The sequence below is a fragment of the Parasteatoda tepidariorum genome, chromosome 11, assembly GCF_982258835.1.
Source record: "Parasteatoda tepidariorum strain Cologne lab strain chromosome 11, Ptep-v5.0, whole genome shotgun sequence".
Classification (NCBI taxonomy): Eukaryota; Metazoa; Arthropoda; class Arachnida; order Araneae; family Theridiidae; genus Parasteatoda; species Parasteatoda tepidariorum.
In genome coordinates, this window is record NC_141765.1 from 35,538,634 (window position 1) to 35,558,584 (window position 19,951).

The window sequence follows — 19,951 nt, forward strand, 5'->3', positions numbered from 1 at the left end:
GGTGGGGGTATTAGCCTGAACCACAGAAAAAGTGTGAACAATCAGAATCAGTAAGAATGAAAATATCAACAATTTAAGTATTTTTTTATTTATCGGTAATAATTTTTTGGATTACATTTTCACTCCTCAATATTATCTTTAGACAATATTGGTTTGGATTAATTAAAATAATTTATTTCATCATTATAACGTCTGTGGTCAATGCATATCTATATCAAAATTTAGTCATCAACACCTAAAGTTTTAGCTAATGAAGAACAAAACACAGCAGGAACTATTATTTCGTACTATTCTCTTGTACATGAAAAATGTCATGATGTGTAGCATACTATGCAACTTCTAGTGCATCTTTATTTGTAATCGCAATCTTATGACCCAGTTTCTCATACTCTTTTAAAAAATTGTAATAAAAATTTAAATATTGTTCATCTTTTAAAAAACATTTCCTTAGCGATCTAAATCCGAAGAGAGCAAATCACTAGACTTGCCTAATCCCGAGGGTTCATCTTCAAGGTGTATTGAAACAATATATCTACCTACCACATTTCTAAATTCATTCCTTAATACCTGTGGGCATAATTGAACATAAGCACTGCTTTGAGCTTCTCTACACGAAAATTATTATAGCTTTCTCGCAATGTAGGCAGAAATTATTTTTAAAACTTAAGATTTAAATTTGTTACAAATACATAACTCTTCTTCAGACACATATAATATTAAATTACTAACTCTCTTAACCAAGATAATTAAAAGAAGTTCCAATTTCAGAAAAAAATTTGTTTTTAATTTTTATTCTAGTGATTGAAAAAATAAAGCATATGAGTCAACGGAAGAAGTTACCCGAATCAATGAAGTTTTCACACTTTTATTTAGCATTTCAATACTAATGTTAGCAGGCATGTGTCTACTCTGCACTCTCTGTCAAAATTTAAGCATTATACAGTCACTAAGAACACTAAACACACAATTTTTTGTTTAAACACAAAATATAACCACTCCTTTCCATTTATTTAACTTCTTCTAAGTTTCACTCATTGTCTCGCCATTTTCACACATAGAGGACATTGCAATTACTAGAATACGGGGCAGACAGCTACTATACTTTTCACTCTTTGTTTCATCATTATTTTTATAAGATTTTTTATAAATGTCATTTGTTAGATTTTCTTGCTTTGTTTTATTTTTTTTTAAGATGTTGTATTTTCCCCCCGGAAAATAAGGTAATATTAAGGATTGAGGTTTTTGGCACTTAAATATCCAAAATTTTCACATACCTAAAATTTGTGGATTCCTCATAATCAAACATTTACTGTATTTTAGAAATTTTGCAAATCACTCATTACAAAACATAATTTGAGATAAATTATTTCTGATCAATATTCTGTCTTTGAAAAATAAATAACTTTGTTGCTTTTAATATACAATTACACTTTAAAAGGCTTCATTATTTGCTATTAATGATTTATGATAAGTACTCTGAGGTAGATCATTTCAGTAATTAAAATGGTTCATTAATTAACTCAATACATACCCAAAAGATTGATCAGTAAACCACAGTTCAACAACAATTTGAAAATCTGCTTTCAAAAAAGATTCTCGTATCTGTTAAGAAAAATAAAAGTAGAGAGGTCAGACACATACACTTAAAAATGAATATTTTCAAAAGGTTAGAAGATAAAAAAATAAGAGGTCTACTCTAACACATAATGAATTAAAATTTATACACTATATTCACGAACTGATGTTTTAACTACCTAGTTGCTTTCCTACAAAACAGGATTTTCATAGTCAAACCCAGTGTTTGAAAAAACAATTTTATTGAGTAATTTCACTCTTCTAATAATCTTTGAAGAGTGAAATTTAAAATAACAAAGTAACTTCAAAACAAAGATTACTTTTGGAAATTACTGCTATTTTACAACACAGATTATATTAAACCTAACATATTAATTATGCAAAATAAACATTTAATTACTATTGATAGATTATTTCAGTAAAATAAATTATTTCTCATTTTTTTTAAACGATTTAAATGTTAATTATACTGATGTTTCCAAAAAACAAATCTCCGTGATCATATATTTAACTTTTTGTGCTTCAATTTAGCAGTATGTCTAAAATTCATGTTTCTTAAGACAACTTCACTTGAGCTGTGAAAAGGAGATTTTGGAGAATCAGGGACAAAGAATAATCTGGAAAGGTTATGCAAATATTCATCCTCAACAAACCTCGCTTTTCAGAATTTATTCTGACTTGTAAAACCTCTTTCAAAAGCAGCTGTAGTTAATGGCAAAGTTAGAGTTATAAAAATTAGTTTCCTTTAAACCATCTTCATGCATTGAGAAAACAAAACAAGTCAACATCAATTCAACATTCAAGGCTCAAAACTTAATACCACCTCTAATAATGCATAATATTTTTAGAACTAAATATGGATCAGCTTTCTCATATGTATTAAAGAATGAAACCGTTCTGCCTTCTTTTATATTGGAACAAACTAGTAACATATGCATGCAAAATCATAGCTACATAATTTAAATCAATAGCTAAAAAAGTTTTTATGATAAAATGTAGAAAACAACTAAAAGTTACCAACTTACCCTATGCCCTTCTATAAGAGTGTGTACCTTAAAAATTATAATATCATCTAAAATAACTTCTTCATTTTTATATAAAATTTGAAATGTTTTACTGACAGCTGTTCCATTTACAATGCAGGCAGGAAAAACCAATGAACATGCTGAAATATAAATATTTTATAAGTTTAAACAAGTTTAAAATACAGTAAGAAGTTATTCTCTTCAATTACTAATGATTATTTTAATTACATATGAACAATGCAACTGAGATTTAAAATTTAAAATCTCATACAAAAAACAGGTATGAAAAGTATGTAGAAGAATTTAAATTGCAACATATATATATATATATATATATATATATATATATATATATATATATAGATAGATATAGATATATTCAAAATTGGCACTTTAATGTGCTAAGAAAATTATAAAAGCTTGAATGCATACCTAATTGAAACAATACATATTCTTTATCTTGAAATTTTGTTTCAATTTAATTAATCAACTATTGGAAAAACTTAATAAAAAATTTAAAATTAACTTTCAGGAAAAAAATTTTGATTTATATTTTGAAAAATACTCTTATAAAAACAATACAAAGGTAAACAATATAAAAATTTTAACTCCTTCCAAAACTATATTTCAGCAGATAGTCTAGTTGATTAAATTAAGAATTTGAGATAAAAACTTTAAAAAGAAAGGAAGGAAGAAAAACAAAAGAAAATACTTTGCAAAAACAAGATGTAAAAAAATTTATCAGTCTAAAAAGTTTATAAAAAAAACAAAAAAAATATACATACTTTTTTGGGGGGGATTTTAACATTTGTAATGAGAGTAAAAATAACTTTTGCTTTCATTTGCGATATATTTGTAATATTTTCTGCTATTTGTTGCATACAATGACATTTGAGAATATATTAATAATAATAAAGATAAAATTAATTTCTTTAAGCCTAAGGTCATGAAACAGAGTTATTTTGCACAGTCTCACATGTTTTAAAGAATTCAGGTAAAAAAAAACATTTATCTTAAAACTTGGATTTGGTGAAAAAAATAAAGAAATTTAGCAAACTAAAATTTTACTTTTAATAATTTCATTCATCTGTTTAGTAAAAATTTGATTATTAAAGCATCTCAAAAGTAAAATAAGCACTACATGAATTAAAAGCATAACGCAATTATTATAGATCAAAGTACAATTAGCATTACTCAGTTTTAAAAAGTTTTGGCACACTTTTGCGTGAATATATATAAAATATTAAAAAACAACATGAAAATTCAGCATACATGAATTCTTAGGCAAGTTCACTTCAATTTTTACAGGCAGCTTTTGAGACACTTTAAGAGTACTTCTAACTTGATAAAAACTGCAAAGAAATGTTACATTAAAAAAAATTAATTAAAAGATGTCTAGTTAACAGATTTATTTCATCGAAAATTGAAACAATTTTTATTATCTTAAAAACTTTTAGTTTCAAATTTCTTTAACCTCCCAAAAACCATTCTGAAATACAGTGGGTGATCGGTTAACGAACAGATCGGTTAACGAACAAATCGGTTAACGAACACTTTCACAAAAGATTTTTGTGTTCGGATAACGAACACTATTCGGATAACGAACACTTTCAAGAAAGATTTTTTGTGTTCGGACAACGAACACATATTCGGATAGTGAACAAAACGAATTCTAACGAACACTTCTCGGAAAAAAAGTACTATTAAACGTTTGTTATCATTTGCATACAAAATAAGATCACTGAAAGGAGAAATGTGTAATGCATGGTTAGTATTGATAATTACTAAATGAAACTTGAATTAACAATGAATTTAAATGTCATTCAATAATTATTATTATAAAGCTTAAAACACTTCTCGTTTACCACTCTGAGAATTCCAGAGCATTCAAAAAAAAAAAAATTACATAATTAAGAACAAACTGCCAGTAATGTGGAGATCGAATCAGAGGGTATGGGTCACGCAGTATCCTTTCTAAGAATGGCTATTTGAAGTTTGTACCCCGAGCATCAAGGACTACCTTGATACCAATGACTTGCCGTTGAAAGCACTGCTGCGATTGAACAATGCACCAGAACATCCAAAGGATCTTGAAGATAATTTGTTGACAGACTTTCCCTGGCAGACAGTTCAGTTTTTACCTCCGAATACGACTTCGCTGATTCAGCCGATGGATCAGGAAGTTATTGCGGCTTTCAAGAAATTGTACACTCGCGCGCTGTTTCGTCGGTGTTTTGAAGCAAGCCAATTCTCCTCAACAATGACTTCAAAAAAGTTTTGGAAAGAAAAATTTGACATTCTTGAAGCTATTCGTATCATTCAAAAGGCGTGGTCAGAAGTCACACAGCGACAGTTGATTTCTGCTTGGCGGAAGCTGTGTCCATCCTTCGATCAAGGTGACGGAGGTGATCAGGGAGACACCCCTGAAATTATGGATGAAATTTTGACAACTGCTAGAGATCTGGAATTGGAGGTGAACGAGGATGACGTAGAAAAGCTCATAATGGGACATGAAGATTAACGGACGACAGAAGAACTCCAAGAAATTTTGAAGGAAGAACACCAAGAAACACAGCGAAATGTGTCTCCTTCTGAACAAAAGGAAGACGAAAGAGGATACCAATGCCGACCTCTGCCGTTAAAGATCTTTTGAAAAAGTGGGAGGATGTCAGAGCAATGGTCTTAGAATGGCACCCAAACTAAGCTGATGTCAGTAGGGTTGGAGATTTTTACAACGACAATGCTATTAATTACTTCCGGAAAATCCTGAAAAAAAGAGAAAAGCAATCGACATTGGACATGCTCTTCAACGCCCCATAAGCAAAAAATGAAAAGGACTGATTAATATGCAAGACTATATGTATGTATTATTTTTTAAAAAACTTAATAAGAAATTATACATTTTTTTAAATTTAATTTTTAGGGTCTCCAGAACGAATTAATCGATTTCACGTAGAAGTCTATGGTGAATCGATAATCGGTTAACGAACAATTCGGATAGCGAACATAGTCTTGGAATGGATTATGTTCGTTAACCGATCACCCACTGTATAAAAAAAAAATTACTTTTTTGCTCCTTTTAGGATATGCCTATTAGAATGTAACTTGGCGTAAAAAAATAAAAATAATAATGACTTATCATACACTATGAAACAAAGCTATGTAACAAATAAAATTTTAAAAACTTCGTTTTCAGCAAACTTTTTTTTTCAAAGGAAAAAACACTAATTTTAGAAACATTCATTCTCTGCATTTGTACCATTTATTAAAAACCTATTAAACTCATTTACTCTTTCCTGATGAATTGCTATATCTAAACTTTATTTCAAGGATAATATTTTCCTTAATAAAAAAAACACTTTAAATAATTTTCCAGCTCTTAGGATGCTAATCTCATCCTGCGATTTTATTTCAGATATTTTGCAAGCAATTTATTTATTTATTTTTTTTCTACTTGAACATCTTATTCTCGATATTTGTATCATCTATTATATGGTTTGAACAAAAAACATAGTTATAGAATCTTAAAAAAAAAAAAAAGAGTTTGTTTGGCTATACAATCAACTATAACCAGGACTTCTAATGATAGTTCACTGATCCTGGACCACTAAAAATTTGACTTGGACCACCATTAAATAATTATTGTGGGTCCCCCGGAGCAACAATCAATACACAGTAGGAAGCAAAAATTTTAAGATATGTTTTCTGATCAAACTTTTTCTGGAAGCAAAATTTCATCATGATGTAAATTAGTAATTTGTAGCTTTAGTCATCCTACATGAGAAGAAACTAATAAACTTGAAGATTTTTAATTTAACAAACACCAAACAAAAATTTGAAAAATTGAAAACGTTTTGAGACGGTTCAGTTTTTCTAAACTTTTCCAAACTAGAAGTTTTTTTACCATAAAGCATGCACACAATCCAGCTGCATTCAGTCTTAAGGCGTGTTTACTCCTGGTGAGTTCAATGGCTATCTCCTTGCATATTTGATTAATGCTTTTGTTTGTGTCACCAACCAAATTTTTTCGGATTAACCTCACTCGACAGTGGGTCATTTTTCTTGGGCTTCTGGTACTAGAAGATAGTACACACTTTTTTTATCCTTCCACTTGTTAACAATGAGGCCAACAGTTGATTTCGGAATTCCAAACTAGGTGATAATAGCAGAAAATGAAACTTTTTCTCAGCTTCCTTAATAATCAAAAGACAAATGGCCAAAGGCATATTTTTCTCTGTCTTCATACTGAAGCTGCAAGGGCAAATCCAAGATTTTTAACTTAATACCTATTTTTGTGAAAAATTTTAGCCACATTTAACTTTTTTAAAAAAAAAATTATATATCATAATTTTATGTAAGAAAATATGTATTAAAAAAAAGGAATAAAAAAGTTAATTTTGAAGGAACTGTTTTTCTGAATAATGCAACAATATTTACCATGACATTTACGATTTACAATTAATTCAAATTTACAATACTCATCTTCATTACACTTTTTAGAATTAAAAAATTTTAATAACATACAAATTATTTCTCAGCATATCATTAATGTTGGGTAGGTAGGAAATGGTGCAAAAAATGGTTATCTCGCAATTTGCCTATTTTTTAAACATTATGATGATTTGATCTAGTTGATCTTCTGGCGGCTTTTCAGGGCCATTAAATAAAAATTTAATGATTTCGTAGAAAGACTGCTTCTCAATTAAGAACATACCAAGAAATTCATCCTGGAAAACAGTCTTCTTACAAAAGCTATTGATATCGACACTATTACCTTAGGTTTAATAACTTCATTAAATTTAGGAATTTATCCCAAAAAGTTTTCTTCCTTTCCATGGTATATGATTTTCATGCTACGTGATTTATAAATCACAGGAATAGAAATTGAGAAGTGATTTTTAAATGTTGTGAAAATGAATCGCATAATGTGATTTTTAAATCTCTTGAATCACAATGTGTGGTTTTTAAAATCCCATTAATATGAATAAAGAACTGTAATATTTTAAAACACAAGAATACAAATCACTACACTGAATACACTATACTACGCTACGATGAATAACGAGTTACTGCTAAGCATTTGTGTTCATTAACAAACTCTAAAAATTTAGAAAACTACGTACATCACTTCCTATTAGCAGAAAAAGAAGCTATTATGGTCAACAACTACAATGGTCTAATATACACAAGAAGAAACTAAGAAAAATTTTAGCCAAGAGATTAGCTAAAAAGAGCATCAAAAAACTGTACTTTTTTTTCTGTTAATAAAAATTTAACAAATTGCCCTTTGAGCAATGATTAATATAAAATTTTATACAATAGATAAAATATCACATACCCTCGTTGAAACAAATCCACATTGATGAATTTGTGTAATTCAATAGAAAATTCTAAGGTGCATTGCAATTCACCCATTTTCTATCCACCTAACTTTGATGCTTGACATTGATGACTATAAAATAAGGAATTGCTAAAAAAAAAGTCAAAAATTGTAAATACATAACTGATTTAAATACCATTTAATGTTAATAATTTAAATAGAAATTAATGATTTACCCTACGAATATGGCAGCAGCTGGATGATCAGCATGGCACGTATATGGTCATGTAATATTTAACAGTCTTTTTTGCATCATTAGAAAATCTTTGAATTTTATAATACTAAACCACTTCCTGCATGGAAAAAAAAATAAAAATCAAACCTGAAAAATTATTTAAATATAAAATTTGTTGACAATGTTTAAATAAGAATAAAATTCATAATTAAATTCTTGATATAGCTTGTTCACCATGAGTTGGCACTTGGCTCCGCCTTCATCACGTGGTATGCGACGATACTATTTCGCTATTTTTGGGAGAAGGTTGTAAGCAAACTTGAACAATGTTGCTATTTGGCGATCGTTTGGCAAAAATATTTATTTCGCAAACTTTATGTGCATTTTTTTAACAATAAATATTTCATAAATTTGATTATATTTTGCACCATTTCTTATGATATTTCTTTCTTTTGAGTGAATAGTTTGTCCTTTATAAGCCATTTCGCTGGGAGAACAACAGTTTTTAAATTGAAACTATATTTAATTAGCTAGTGTAAAATAGCAGGTATAATATAAAATAAAGGTATAATAGCAGATGATAAAGCAAAGTAATGACTGAAAAATAATTCACTTTTTGTGTTTGGCGCAAATTAAGGGTTGTCTCAATTTCAACAACGGAGATGTTTCTCTTCTAACTCCCGCGCTGAAATGAACTCTGCGTCCCAGGAGGTGGAGCCAAGTCTCAACTTCTGGTGAACGAATTATATATATGTTTGAGTCTTCTTTTTATTTATTATTAATGCATCTAAATAAAAAGTGTTGGACATAATAACAGTAGATTCAAAATGTAACATAAATTACTATAAAATAATAATAAAACTACAGAGCAATTTATAATTATAATAAAAGCTACAAATAGGTTATGATTGTATTCATGCATAAGTTAACTATTCCGTGTATTTCTTGGAAAATCAGAGAAAACAATGGTTATATTTGCATTAATTTGGTCCAAAAAATGATGCTGTTGAACTGCATGAAGAAATTTGATAATGTAATTTCTAGATATATACCAAGCACATTGTTAATTAAATATACTTAATGATATTTAAAAATATAAAGACTATTAATACAAGAACATGGGGAGTTTTTTTTTTTTTAAATACAATAGTTTCTAAACTTTTAATTTTAATTTAAGTTAAGATATTTTTTTATTCTAAGTTTTTATTCTAATAGTAACTACTTTTTGCCTGAACCTAAGTAGCAAAAACATGAGAAATAAGTATGGAATTAAATTATTACCAACTTAATACTATGAATGAAAAACTAATATTTTAAAAATGACAAACATACTTGACAAAATTTTAATTATGACAAATATAATTAAAACTCTAGAAAATATTTTTTTTTAAATTGTAACAGCTCTAAAGAAAAAATTTGCATTTTATTATATGTTTATTTTTCAAAAGTGCTTAGAACTAATCCTTCAGAATTGTTGACTTTTGCTTCATTTTTACATTTTCATGCAAAAATAATTACTATTAAAGAAACATTTTTGAACACTATAAGAATTAATAAATGCTAACAATAAAAAAGAGGAGTATAAAATTTCTCCTCATAACATACAGATGATTTTACACAATTTACTTTTTAATAGGTTAAGAAAAAAGCACCTGTCATTACATCAATAAGTATCTGTCACTTTCTATACACATTGCATTTCAAGTAACAAAAAATTATTGAATAATTTTACCACCACAGATACGAATTTTTTAAAAAAGTAAAATAAAAAAACGATTATATCTTACTCAAGATGCAAAAGAATAAACTTTGACTTCTAATATATTATCGATCATGTCTTCAAAAGTTTCATCAAAAACTTTGAAATTTCTGGTTTCAGTTTTTAAAATGTTTTCGATTTACTCATGTGAAAACAAATGTATGCATACCTGCTGTCTGAAATTCTGACAATTCTTAATTTCGATCAAACAAGTTGAAGTTTTAAATGCGAAAAATAAATACCAACACATAGTTTCCAAATAAAAAATAAAATTAATTTCCAGTTTTAATCCATAAAAACCAGCAATAATAAACCTGTAGCCAGAGACTTAAACGGATAAACACTTTTAAAGTTAACTAAATACTGATTTTTGAAGCTTTTCTTCTGGTGAGATAGTGGCACTAGTGTCATTTAAGTGACGATTTGCTAAAAATAACTCGCGTATCTAAATTAAGGACCGTTCTCACTAGAATGTTGTTGTTGTTAATTTACGTCGGACTAGAGCTACACAATGGGCTATTGGCGACGGTCTTGGAAACATCCTGGAGGATGATCCGAAGACATGCCATCACAATTTTGATCCTCTGCGGAGGGGATGGCACCCCCGCTTCGGTAGCCCGACGATCTGCGCGAAATCGAGCACTTTACGGTAGCACAGTTTAACGAGGACCAACACCGCACACCCTCGGTCCCTACGCAGACTGATCCAAGTGGTCACCCACCCGCACACTAACCGTAGCCAGTGATGCTTGATTTCGGTGTTCTGCTGGGAACCGTGTCTCAACTATCAGTCCACTGCGGGACCACACATGAATGAAAAGCTGATTAATGAAAACGCAAAAACCTCACCAACCTGCTTCTCATTCGCATGCGATTTTTTCATGGACAAAGAAACTACAGGCAGTGAGAATAGGTGATCGAAACGGGTTACAGGAGACGTAGAGCAGAGAGTATAATTTTGTTTTCAATAAAAGAAATAAATTATATAATTTCTAAGCTCAAATCTGACATATTTCATAAGATATTAATGTTAATATGTAATTCTGGTGAGTTTGAAGTGAAAATTTTTTTAGTTTCTTAGAGATATATTGTTAAAAAAGGTGACATGGTTGCTAGATTTCGAATAACTCGCTTTTTTGGTAGTCTTGATATGGCCAATTTCCATCAGTTTATTACTGTTTGTTCTTGTTGCAAGCTGTGCACCATCTGACGTTAGTGTTAACCCTTTTAGCATTGTAAACACTAGTATTGTTAGCATTGTAAACACAAGTAATAAGTAATCAAATACATTGTTTGCAAGAATCTCAAAACATAATGATGCCAAATGGCTTTAAAATACAACGGAAACAGTAACCCGGAAATTCAGGTGGTACCGAGCTTGCAGCGTTCCCTAGTGTAGAAAACACCATCCATTTAAGCACTGCCCTCTTATTACATTGCAAATTTTTAATTCCCAATTCTTGATTTTAATGATAAACTGAAAGAAATAAGTACGACAATTTCATCTGTATTAATCTCTTTTGATTAATTATTTCATTTTACTTTTTTGCACCTTTAGGTGCAAGTTAAATTTTAACTCGAAAGCCGTATTACCATTTTGATAAAGGTGACGCACAAATATTTTCAGTCATTTTCCTTTTCATTGATTAGTTGTATAATTAAATATCAACTATGTGGTATCAAAATAGTTTCATTACAGAGATGATCATCATTTGAGAAAATTTTAGTTTTTTCTAAATTTAGTCAAATTTTATTTTAATTAATTATTCAAATGCGACTTTAGTCATCATTCCTTATGCAAATTATAGCTTAATGATTGATGAATAAATTCATCAGTCTTGTTTAAATATTTTTGGATAAACTTCTGAGTATTCGTAACAAATTACAAATGTAATGTTTTCATGTAAAGTAAGACTACTCGAAATCATAATTTTTTGTAACAAAATACGATTACAGCACGATTAATTTTAATAATAATTTCAAATGAGCTTTATTACTTTATAATCAGAATTGTAGGCAATTTATTATTTTTTCATATTGCATAAATTGTATTGGCGATCGAAATGGGCTGCAGGTGGCGTACAGCAGAACTCTTTTCCTATGGCAACACTTCACATGCTTTCCCCATTAGCGTGCGGAAAGTCATAGAGGAAGGAAGTACGTTAGTTTCTCTCTTGATTTTCATATAGATTAAAATCTTTCAACTTGAAACACTATATGAAACTGAAAACTGCATTAAACATAGTTCTAAAGAAAAGTATCACGGAAATTTTAAAAAATATTTTGATTAAATAAAAAGGAAAAATATAAAGAAAAGGGAAAATATAGTAGTACATTCCTATACAACTGAAAAGAGGAGGAGAGGGAAGGGAGAAGGGCTAAAGGCATGAAACCGGTCTCTCCCCAGATGGCGTATTCGAGTGTTGCGATCGCGAATAGCTAAATGAATTCTGCTATTCAACTTAATAAAGATTGCATGTACAGTTTGCAAAATAAAAATGAAAAAACCTGAATAATAACTTTCTATCTAATGATCGGATGTCCACGTACCAGAACTCAAACATTATCTCATTAATTAAAGTCGTATATTTAAAATTAGGAATCTCAAGAACAATTCAAATTAATAACATTTGAGCAATTTTGTTCAAACTTTAGATTTAACCATATAAAATTACATTCTTTAAAATATTGCAAAAATTTCTTTACTTCCTAATTTAAAATGCATTGTTCATAAATACGTATGTAAATACATAATATGTACGTTAATGCAGCGATTCTCAACTTGTGGGGCGAGCCCCCCTAGGGGGACGCGAGCATACTAGAGGGGTGGCGTGAGAATGTTCAAGAGAAAATATTATTTAAAAAAACTGATTAAGTGGATGAAGGGAAATCGCACATACAAATAGAAAGCAAAATGCATTTCGACATATTTAATAACTTACTAAAGTGAAACAACTTATTACATCAAAACTTAAGGTGGGAGCCAAGGGTGGCTTTGCTTTGAGGATTTTTCCTAATTTTCTGATTAAGTCTGTGCGACTGAATTTTTTTCTGTAACATCTGACACCTATCTCTAATATATACCATGTATACTTTTAATTGTAAAATAAAATTTCATTTATTTTATAATACAATTTCAAAATTGTAGCTTTTGCGCCTAAGGTTTCCCTCAGGTTCCAAAGGTGAGTCATATATAGAAATCACTTTTTCACTTACTCAAATTATCTTCAGAAAAAGCATTTGGACTCGCAAACGTTTTTTAAAAAGGCTTGCTGGTTGGAACAAGTTTCCCGACTATAAAAAAGATATTTGCTTTTAGAGTGTATAATTTGTTTATTGATTTTACATTAATAGTTCTTGTGTGAAGTCACTAGCGATTCTTTTGAGTTAACTCATTAGAATTAATCAAGAATTTCTGAGTTAATTTTTTCAAAGGATTAACTAACACGAGTTAAATAACTATACTAGAGTTAACTAACCTAACCCATAACTAGTATAAAAATACTCAAATTTACAAGAAAATACCAGAATCGACCACAAAAACACTCATAGTCACCACAAAAATAAAAAAATTCCTGAAAAATTACTTTAAAATGCAAATAATACGAAAAACTTGAAACAGAATATCGCAAACTCTACTAAAGTGCAGAGAACATCAAAATATTATAAAAATTCAAAAAATACCAAACTTCCACATTTGCTTAAAATGAAATAAATCAATTGGCATTCAATTTAATCATTCCTTTTTGAGAAATAATATGCTATGTAATGATTTGTAATTAACTCTTTTATAGATTTCCCTTTGTTTCCGAAGGTGGCCCACGTGTCTCCAAGGTGGCACCGGTGTCAGGCCACCTTGGCGACTTAAAACCAAAGTTCTAAGAATTTAAACACATATAAATTACAATATCTTCTCATCCGGAAATCAGAACGACAACTGCAAAAACTTAGATCACTTCATACAATGGAGGCCATTCAATGAAATATCTTACATTTCAGCCTCGTGCACCTCAGGTACAAGATTTACAATGCAGCAGGGACATCTTATGGTTCAAAATAAATTTAATTTTACTTTGGGGGGTGGGCTACGTTAGGAACACTGGCCACCTTTGGCTTACCCACCTTACTTAATCAAAACATACTAAATTTTTTTAAAAAATTAGTAATTTTTAATGACTTCCTTGGGCCTGTCTTGCAGAGCAAATGTTTTTGAGGTGAGGCTTAATATTAGAAATAGTCACTCTCAGTTCTGTTTCTATATTTAGCCGTGATCTATATTTTGTCTTCAAAGAAGTCACAGCAGAAAATCCAGTTTCACAAAGGTAGGGTGTTGAAAATGTTAATAGAATGCGAATTGCTCTTGTCTTTAGCGCAGAAAAATCATCCCCCTGCCCAAGATTCAAATAGTGATTTATTACTAAATTGTATTTTGGTTTTACCACTTGTCGTGAAGTCTATGAATTTTTCTTCCTCATGAATTGAGAGTCCTTCGGGAGTCTTATGAAAGAGATTACTAACCCACTCTTAACTTGCAATAAGTTTGTCGTCAGCAAGAAAATACTTTTTAAAATTCGGTGCCATCATGGCTAAATGATTTTCAATGGTTACAAAACGAACTTTGACGTGTTCTTCTTCAGCCTTATAAGTTTTAGTACAATTATCCACATTTGTAAACATTGTTAAGTTTTTTTGCTTTAAATTTCTGCCCCACAATTAAAATTTTCTACAAAAAGCATTGACTTTATCACTCGTATCCAACATATGTGTATTTGCTCCTTGGAGTTGAAGATTCAAGTTATTTAATTTCTCGAATATGACGATCAAGTAGCTCAATTTCATCACAAATAAACAATAATGAAAATTCTCGGTTTCCGTTCTGTCATCTTCTTCTAGGAAAATGGCGATTTCTTCTCTTAATTCATAAACACGTTGCCAAAATTTCTCACGTGATAAACATCTTGCCCCGCATTTAAATAGTAACTCTGAATGTACTGAACCCATGTCGTTACAAAGAGCGGAAAAGATTTTCGATCTAATTGCTCTCATTTTTATATAATTTGCAACGGTTACAACCGTAGTTAACACAATATTTAAACCAGCATTTCTTTCGAAGCCAAGATGTGGAACTAACTGCCGAAGCCATGATTCTTTGTGGATCATGCAATGTGTCCAGACGCATTGAGGCGATTTTTGTTTTACAAGTGCATGTATACTTTCGAACCTTCTGGCTATTGAACGAGCACCATCGGTGCATATTCTGATGCAATTTTTGCATTCTATGTTTGCCTCATTCATACCATCATTTGAAATAGTAAATAATGCTAGCGCTGTTGTTTTGAGTTCTATGGATTTTCAGAAAAGTAGTTCTAATACTGACATATTATCACAAAATCAAACATAGGCAATTAAATGAGCATCTTTATTAATATCTGTTGCTTCATCAAACTGTATTGAAAACATTTTGTCACACACCGTCGAGAAAAGCTGTCACTACATTTTCAGCAGTATCACCAATTCGACTAGCAACAGTATCATTTGAAAGAGGTATGGACTGTAATTGTTTTGAAAAATTAACTTCAAACACAGTTTCTACAATCTCAATTGCTGCTGGCTTTTATTTTACTTTTGTTTTGGCAGTTAGTTAAAAATAATTTAAAGACAGAATTCAAAATACTCAATATACATTATTGCTGTATACATTTTACTGTAAGTGGGGGGCGCGATGAAAATTATGATTGAAAACTGGGCAGCGAATATTGAAAGATTGAGAAACGCTGCGTTAATGAATATATTTATTGTACGTACAGTGTGCCAAAAAAACAAACCAGCTTGAATATCTTTTGATCTAAATGATCGGATCTTCACGTTCTAGGACTCAATCTATACGGCTTAAGAGGGTGACCTCAAAAATTCTAATTAATTAGTGCAGACAATATTTCGAGTTTCGAAATCAGACACAAAAATGTACTTTCTTTGAATAAATGTGCCTTCTGGTCCTCAAAATGTAAGAGGTATTCGCATTCCGGGAAAAATTGTCCCATTAGTTTGATCTGGAGAACAATCCAAAGTTTAATTCTTTGCGTATTTCGCTCGAGAACTTTTTAAGCGAATTAAAGAATCTTTGCACACATTTATGAAATTCGTTCACCTAAAAATAATTCAGTGCAAAAAATAAATTTTGGTAAATATTTATCACTTAATATTATATTTAATATTATTTTATTTAATAATTAAAAACAATTGAAATTGTAAGCAATAAAATATTTTACATTATTTTAAAGAACGTAATTTAACATGACAAAATACAGAATTTGTTTTTTTTTAAATTTATTTTTGGATACACGAATTTTATAATTGCTCGCAAAATTTTTTAAAATTAAGTTAGAAGTTCTCGAGATATAGCGAAATACACAAAGAGTAAAAATAACTTTAAGAGTCCACACTTTGAGCAGCTCTTGACCAGCCTATGGGTATCATATTTCCCAGATTGCGGCTTCCAACTGCATTTTGGGGTCAAAAGTCCGAATTCATCAAAAAAGAAAAAAAATAAACATGTTTATTCGGAAAATTTAAGTTTAGAGAAAGTAAGGTTTCTTGAGTGATTTAGTATCTTAAAATATCATCAGCACTATATAGCGCACATATTTTAGCTCACCCCTTTAAACCATAACCAGTCCTAAAACATGAAGATCCAATCATTAGATCAAAAGTTATTCAGGGTGGTTCGTTTATTTTTTTTGCGCACTGTACGTATGATGTCTGTGTGTACATATATATGTATCAGCGTGCATAAGTACTTAAATACTTTACATACAGTGCATGAACGTAAGTATAAATAATTTATCCATTCTAAGTTCGTATATGGTATGTAATAATAATAATGTATGTGCATATAACGACATGTAAAGTAACAACAGATATATATATATATATATATATATATATATATATATATATATATATATATATATATATATATATATATATATATATATATATATATATATATATATATATATATATATATATATATATATATATATATATATATATATATATATATATATATATATATATAGTTAATTCAAATACGCCAATTGTGGCATGTTTCAGATATTATCAGTAAATTGTTTACAATCGAGTTCGGTATAGAGTAAATTTGTTGTTATTTTGCCACTGCTATACATCTACCTAAATAAATGTTCCCCGTTACGAAATGCAAGTATGTTTACAGTTGTGTATAGTTGTGTAATAAGGCAAATTATATTTTAATTTTTAAATATCAACCAATTGTAATATGTAGTTTTATAATATTTAATTTCTATCACCATTTACTCGTATAAGCGTAATTTGGATTCATTTTAATATTCTCTCCGTGATACGCGTATGTATGATTTACAAATTAATTATATTTCAAGAATTACCGTGCGTATGTTTCCTAAACAAACTGTTCTTGCCTTAAATTGTATCTTAAAAATAACTTTACTAACTCGCATATGTATTACTTACATACAATACACGTTTGCATTCATGTAAATATATACAATTTACGCGTGCATTTATCAGCGTACATTCATTATGCAAAAGTACGTACACAAAAATTTAATTTTATTTTTCAGAGAAAGAAGCATGTCTGATGAGGTAGCAATTTATTTGAAAATTGTTTCAACAAATTTTAAAATTAGGAACTGATATAATATATAAATGAATTTGATATGCGAACATAATAAAAACAATTATTATGCGAACAATTAAAAAAATAATAATTCCAACCGTTCATAAATACACAATTATAAAAGTAATAAATGATTTAATGAGAACATTTGCTTACCACCTTCGAAAGATATTTTATGATTTCTTGCTATCCGAAGAAAAACTTCATTAAGAATAACAATTATTTATGGTACGATTTCTGTTAAAAAATCTAAATTATGTTTATGTTGCAAATAATTTATCAAACTGATGAAAAAAATCTTCATTAAAACAATTGAACAAAATAACAAAGAATGTATGCTTTATTTTAAAATAGACAATTTAAATAATGCATTAAAAGAGCTAAAAAAAGATATTTAACAGAGAGCGTTTATCAGTGTTTGTCTAAGAGAAAGTCTTATTAGAAAATGACCAGAGAAAATATTAGTGTCTCTACGTACAAATCGAGAAAATGTCAACAAAAGTTTTTTTCCAGTTTAGAGCCTTTAGCTTAAAACATCTGTCTTCTTTGAAAATTTAGAGACTTGCTTCTCTGAGGCAAATTATGAAGAGATATCCCAATAAAATATGGTTCTCTCGATATATGACATATTAAAAAATGGACAAAGGAGGTCCAGGGCCATAAAAATGATAAAGGCAATTTAAAAAAGGAAAAGACTTCTTCCCATAGTGTAAAATGAGGCAGTTGATTTTGAGGAGTCTAACTAAAGTCTTTGTGGGTGGTCAAGGGGTAAAAAGTCTAGGGAGGCTTTGGAACAAATTTTTATCACGATAAAAATTTGCATTGCAGTGAAGGCAGCATTTTATTACTTTTTTCCCGGGAAGGGTAAAAGAGAATAAATTATTTAGTATGGAACGCATTGCATAAAAATAAACACTTGATTTTTTTTATGCAGTGCGTTTTTTGTTTGGGTGTATTTTGTTTTTAAAAATGTCTCTTTCATTTAATTATGTAAAAAAAAGTGTTTGTCTTGCGAAAATAAAGTTTTAAAGTTGGAAAAAAAGGTTTTTTTAAAAATATTAATTTAACTTAACTTTACTTTTATGAATGTCCAAATTTCAGGAAGGGTGAAAATTCTAATTTTACTAATTTAACTGGATTTTATTTTTGTGAATGTGTAGTTGTTGTTAATTTACGTCGCACTAGAGCTGCACAATGGGCTATTGGCGACGGTCTGGGAAACATCCTGGAGGATGATCCGAAGACATGCCATCACAATTTTGATCCTCTGCGGAGGGGATGGCACCCCTGCTTCGGTAGCCCGACGACCTGCGCGCGTAAATTTCACAAGAAAATAAAGTTTTTATTTCTTCTTTTTTTTTTGAAAAATAGCTTCAAAATTGAAAAAAAAAAGTTTTTATTTTTTAAAATTACCAAAATAACTTAATTTTATTTTCACAAATGTCTAAATTTCAGAAGGGGCGCCGCACATTATTCACCCCTTCAATTGAGTTTCAGACAAAAATAAGGTTTTCAATTTCAAAAATGACTTCAAAATGGAAAAAAAAATTTTTTTTTCCTTCTAAAATAACTTTTTATATTTTACTTGACTTTATTATCACAAATGCCTAAATTTCGGAAGGGGACAAGCACATTATTTGCCCCCTCAATTATTTCAAGTGTAAAATCGAGTTTTTGATTTCGAAAATAACTTCAAAGATGAAAATAAAGTTTGCTTTTTTTTAAAATCTAAAATTACCTATTTAACTTGACTTTATTTTTATGAATGTCTAAATTTCGGAAGGTGCTAGCAAATTTTTGAAGAAAATAAGGTTTCCAATTTCAAAAACTACTTCAAAATTAAAAAAAAAATTTTTTTTTTCTATCATTTTATTCTTTTACAGTCATTTTAGTTGGAATTTACTTGACTTTATTTTCGCGAATGTTTAAATTTCAGGAGGGGTAAATCATATTATTCGTCAGCTCACTTAAATTTCAGAGGGTGCTGATCGCGAATTGGCGATCGCAACACTCGAACACATCTGTGGGGAGACCGGTTAGCCCTTCTCCCTCCCCTCGCCTCCTCTTTTCAGTTGCATAGGAATGTTCTTCGATATTTTCTCTTTTCTTAATATTTTACCTTTTTACTAAATAAAAATATTTTTCAAAATTCCTGTGATACTTTTCTTTAGAAATATGTTTAATGTAGTTTTCAGTTCTATATAGTTTTCCAACCTAAAAGATTTTAATCTGTATGAAAATCAAGAGAGAAACTAACGTACTTCCTTCCTCTATGACTTTCCACAGGCTAATGGGGAAAGCATGTGAAGTGTTTCCATAGGTAGAGCGTTCTGCTTTACGCCACCTGCAGCCCATTTCGATC

General features: G+C 29.6%; 1 protein-coding gene across 5 annotated transcripts in view; it reads right to left on the bottom strand.

Moving 5' to 3' along the window:
- Positions 1 to 10,323, bottom strand: part of LOC107443689 (protein FAM135A) — a 49,261-nt gene extending 38,938 nt beyond the window's left edge. Inside the window, exons 1-6 of one of the 5 annotated variants that reach the window (XM_087155308.1) lie at positions 9,943 to 10,323; positions 8,157 to 8,273; positions 7,939 to 8,070; positions 3,873 to 3,952; positions 2,601 to 2,740; positions 1,532 to 1,602 (exon numbers count right to left, since the gene is read on the bottom strand). In XM_087155308.1, the coding sequence (XP_087011434.1) occupies positions 1,532 to 1,602; positions 2,601 to 2,740; positions 3,873 to 3,952; positions 7,939 to 8,015 (368 nt within the window). In that variant the 5' untranslated portion in view covers positions 8,016 to 8,070; positions 8,157 to 8,273; positions 9,943 to 10,323. Of the gene's footprint in view, positions 1 to 1,531; positions 1,603 to 2,600; positions 2,741 to 3,872; positions 3,953 to 7,938; positions 8,071 to 8,156; positions 8,303 to 9,942 lie in introns of all 5 variants that reach the window. The other 4 variants (XM_087155309.1, XM_087155312.1, XM_087155313.1 and 1 more) reach the window with 4 other exon arrangements.
- Positions 10,324 to 19,951: the final 9,628 nt, after the last annotated feature.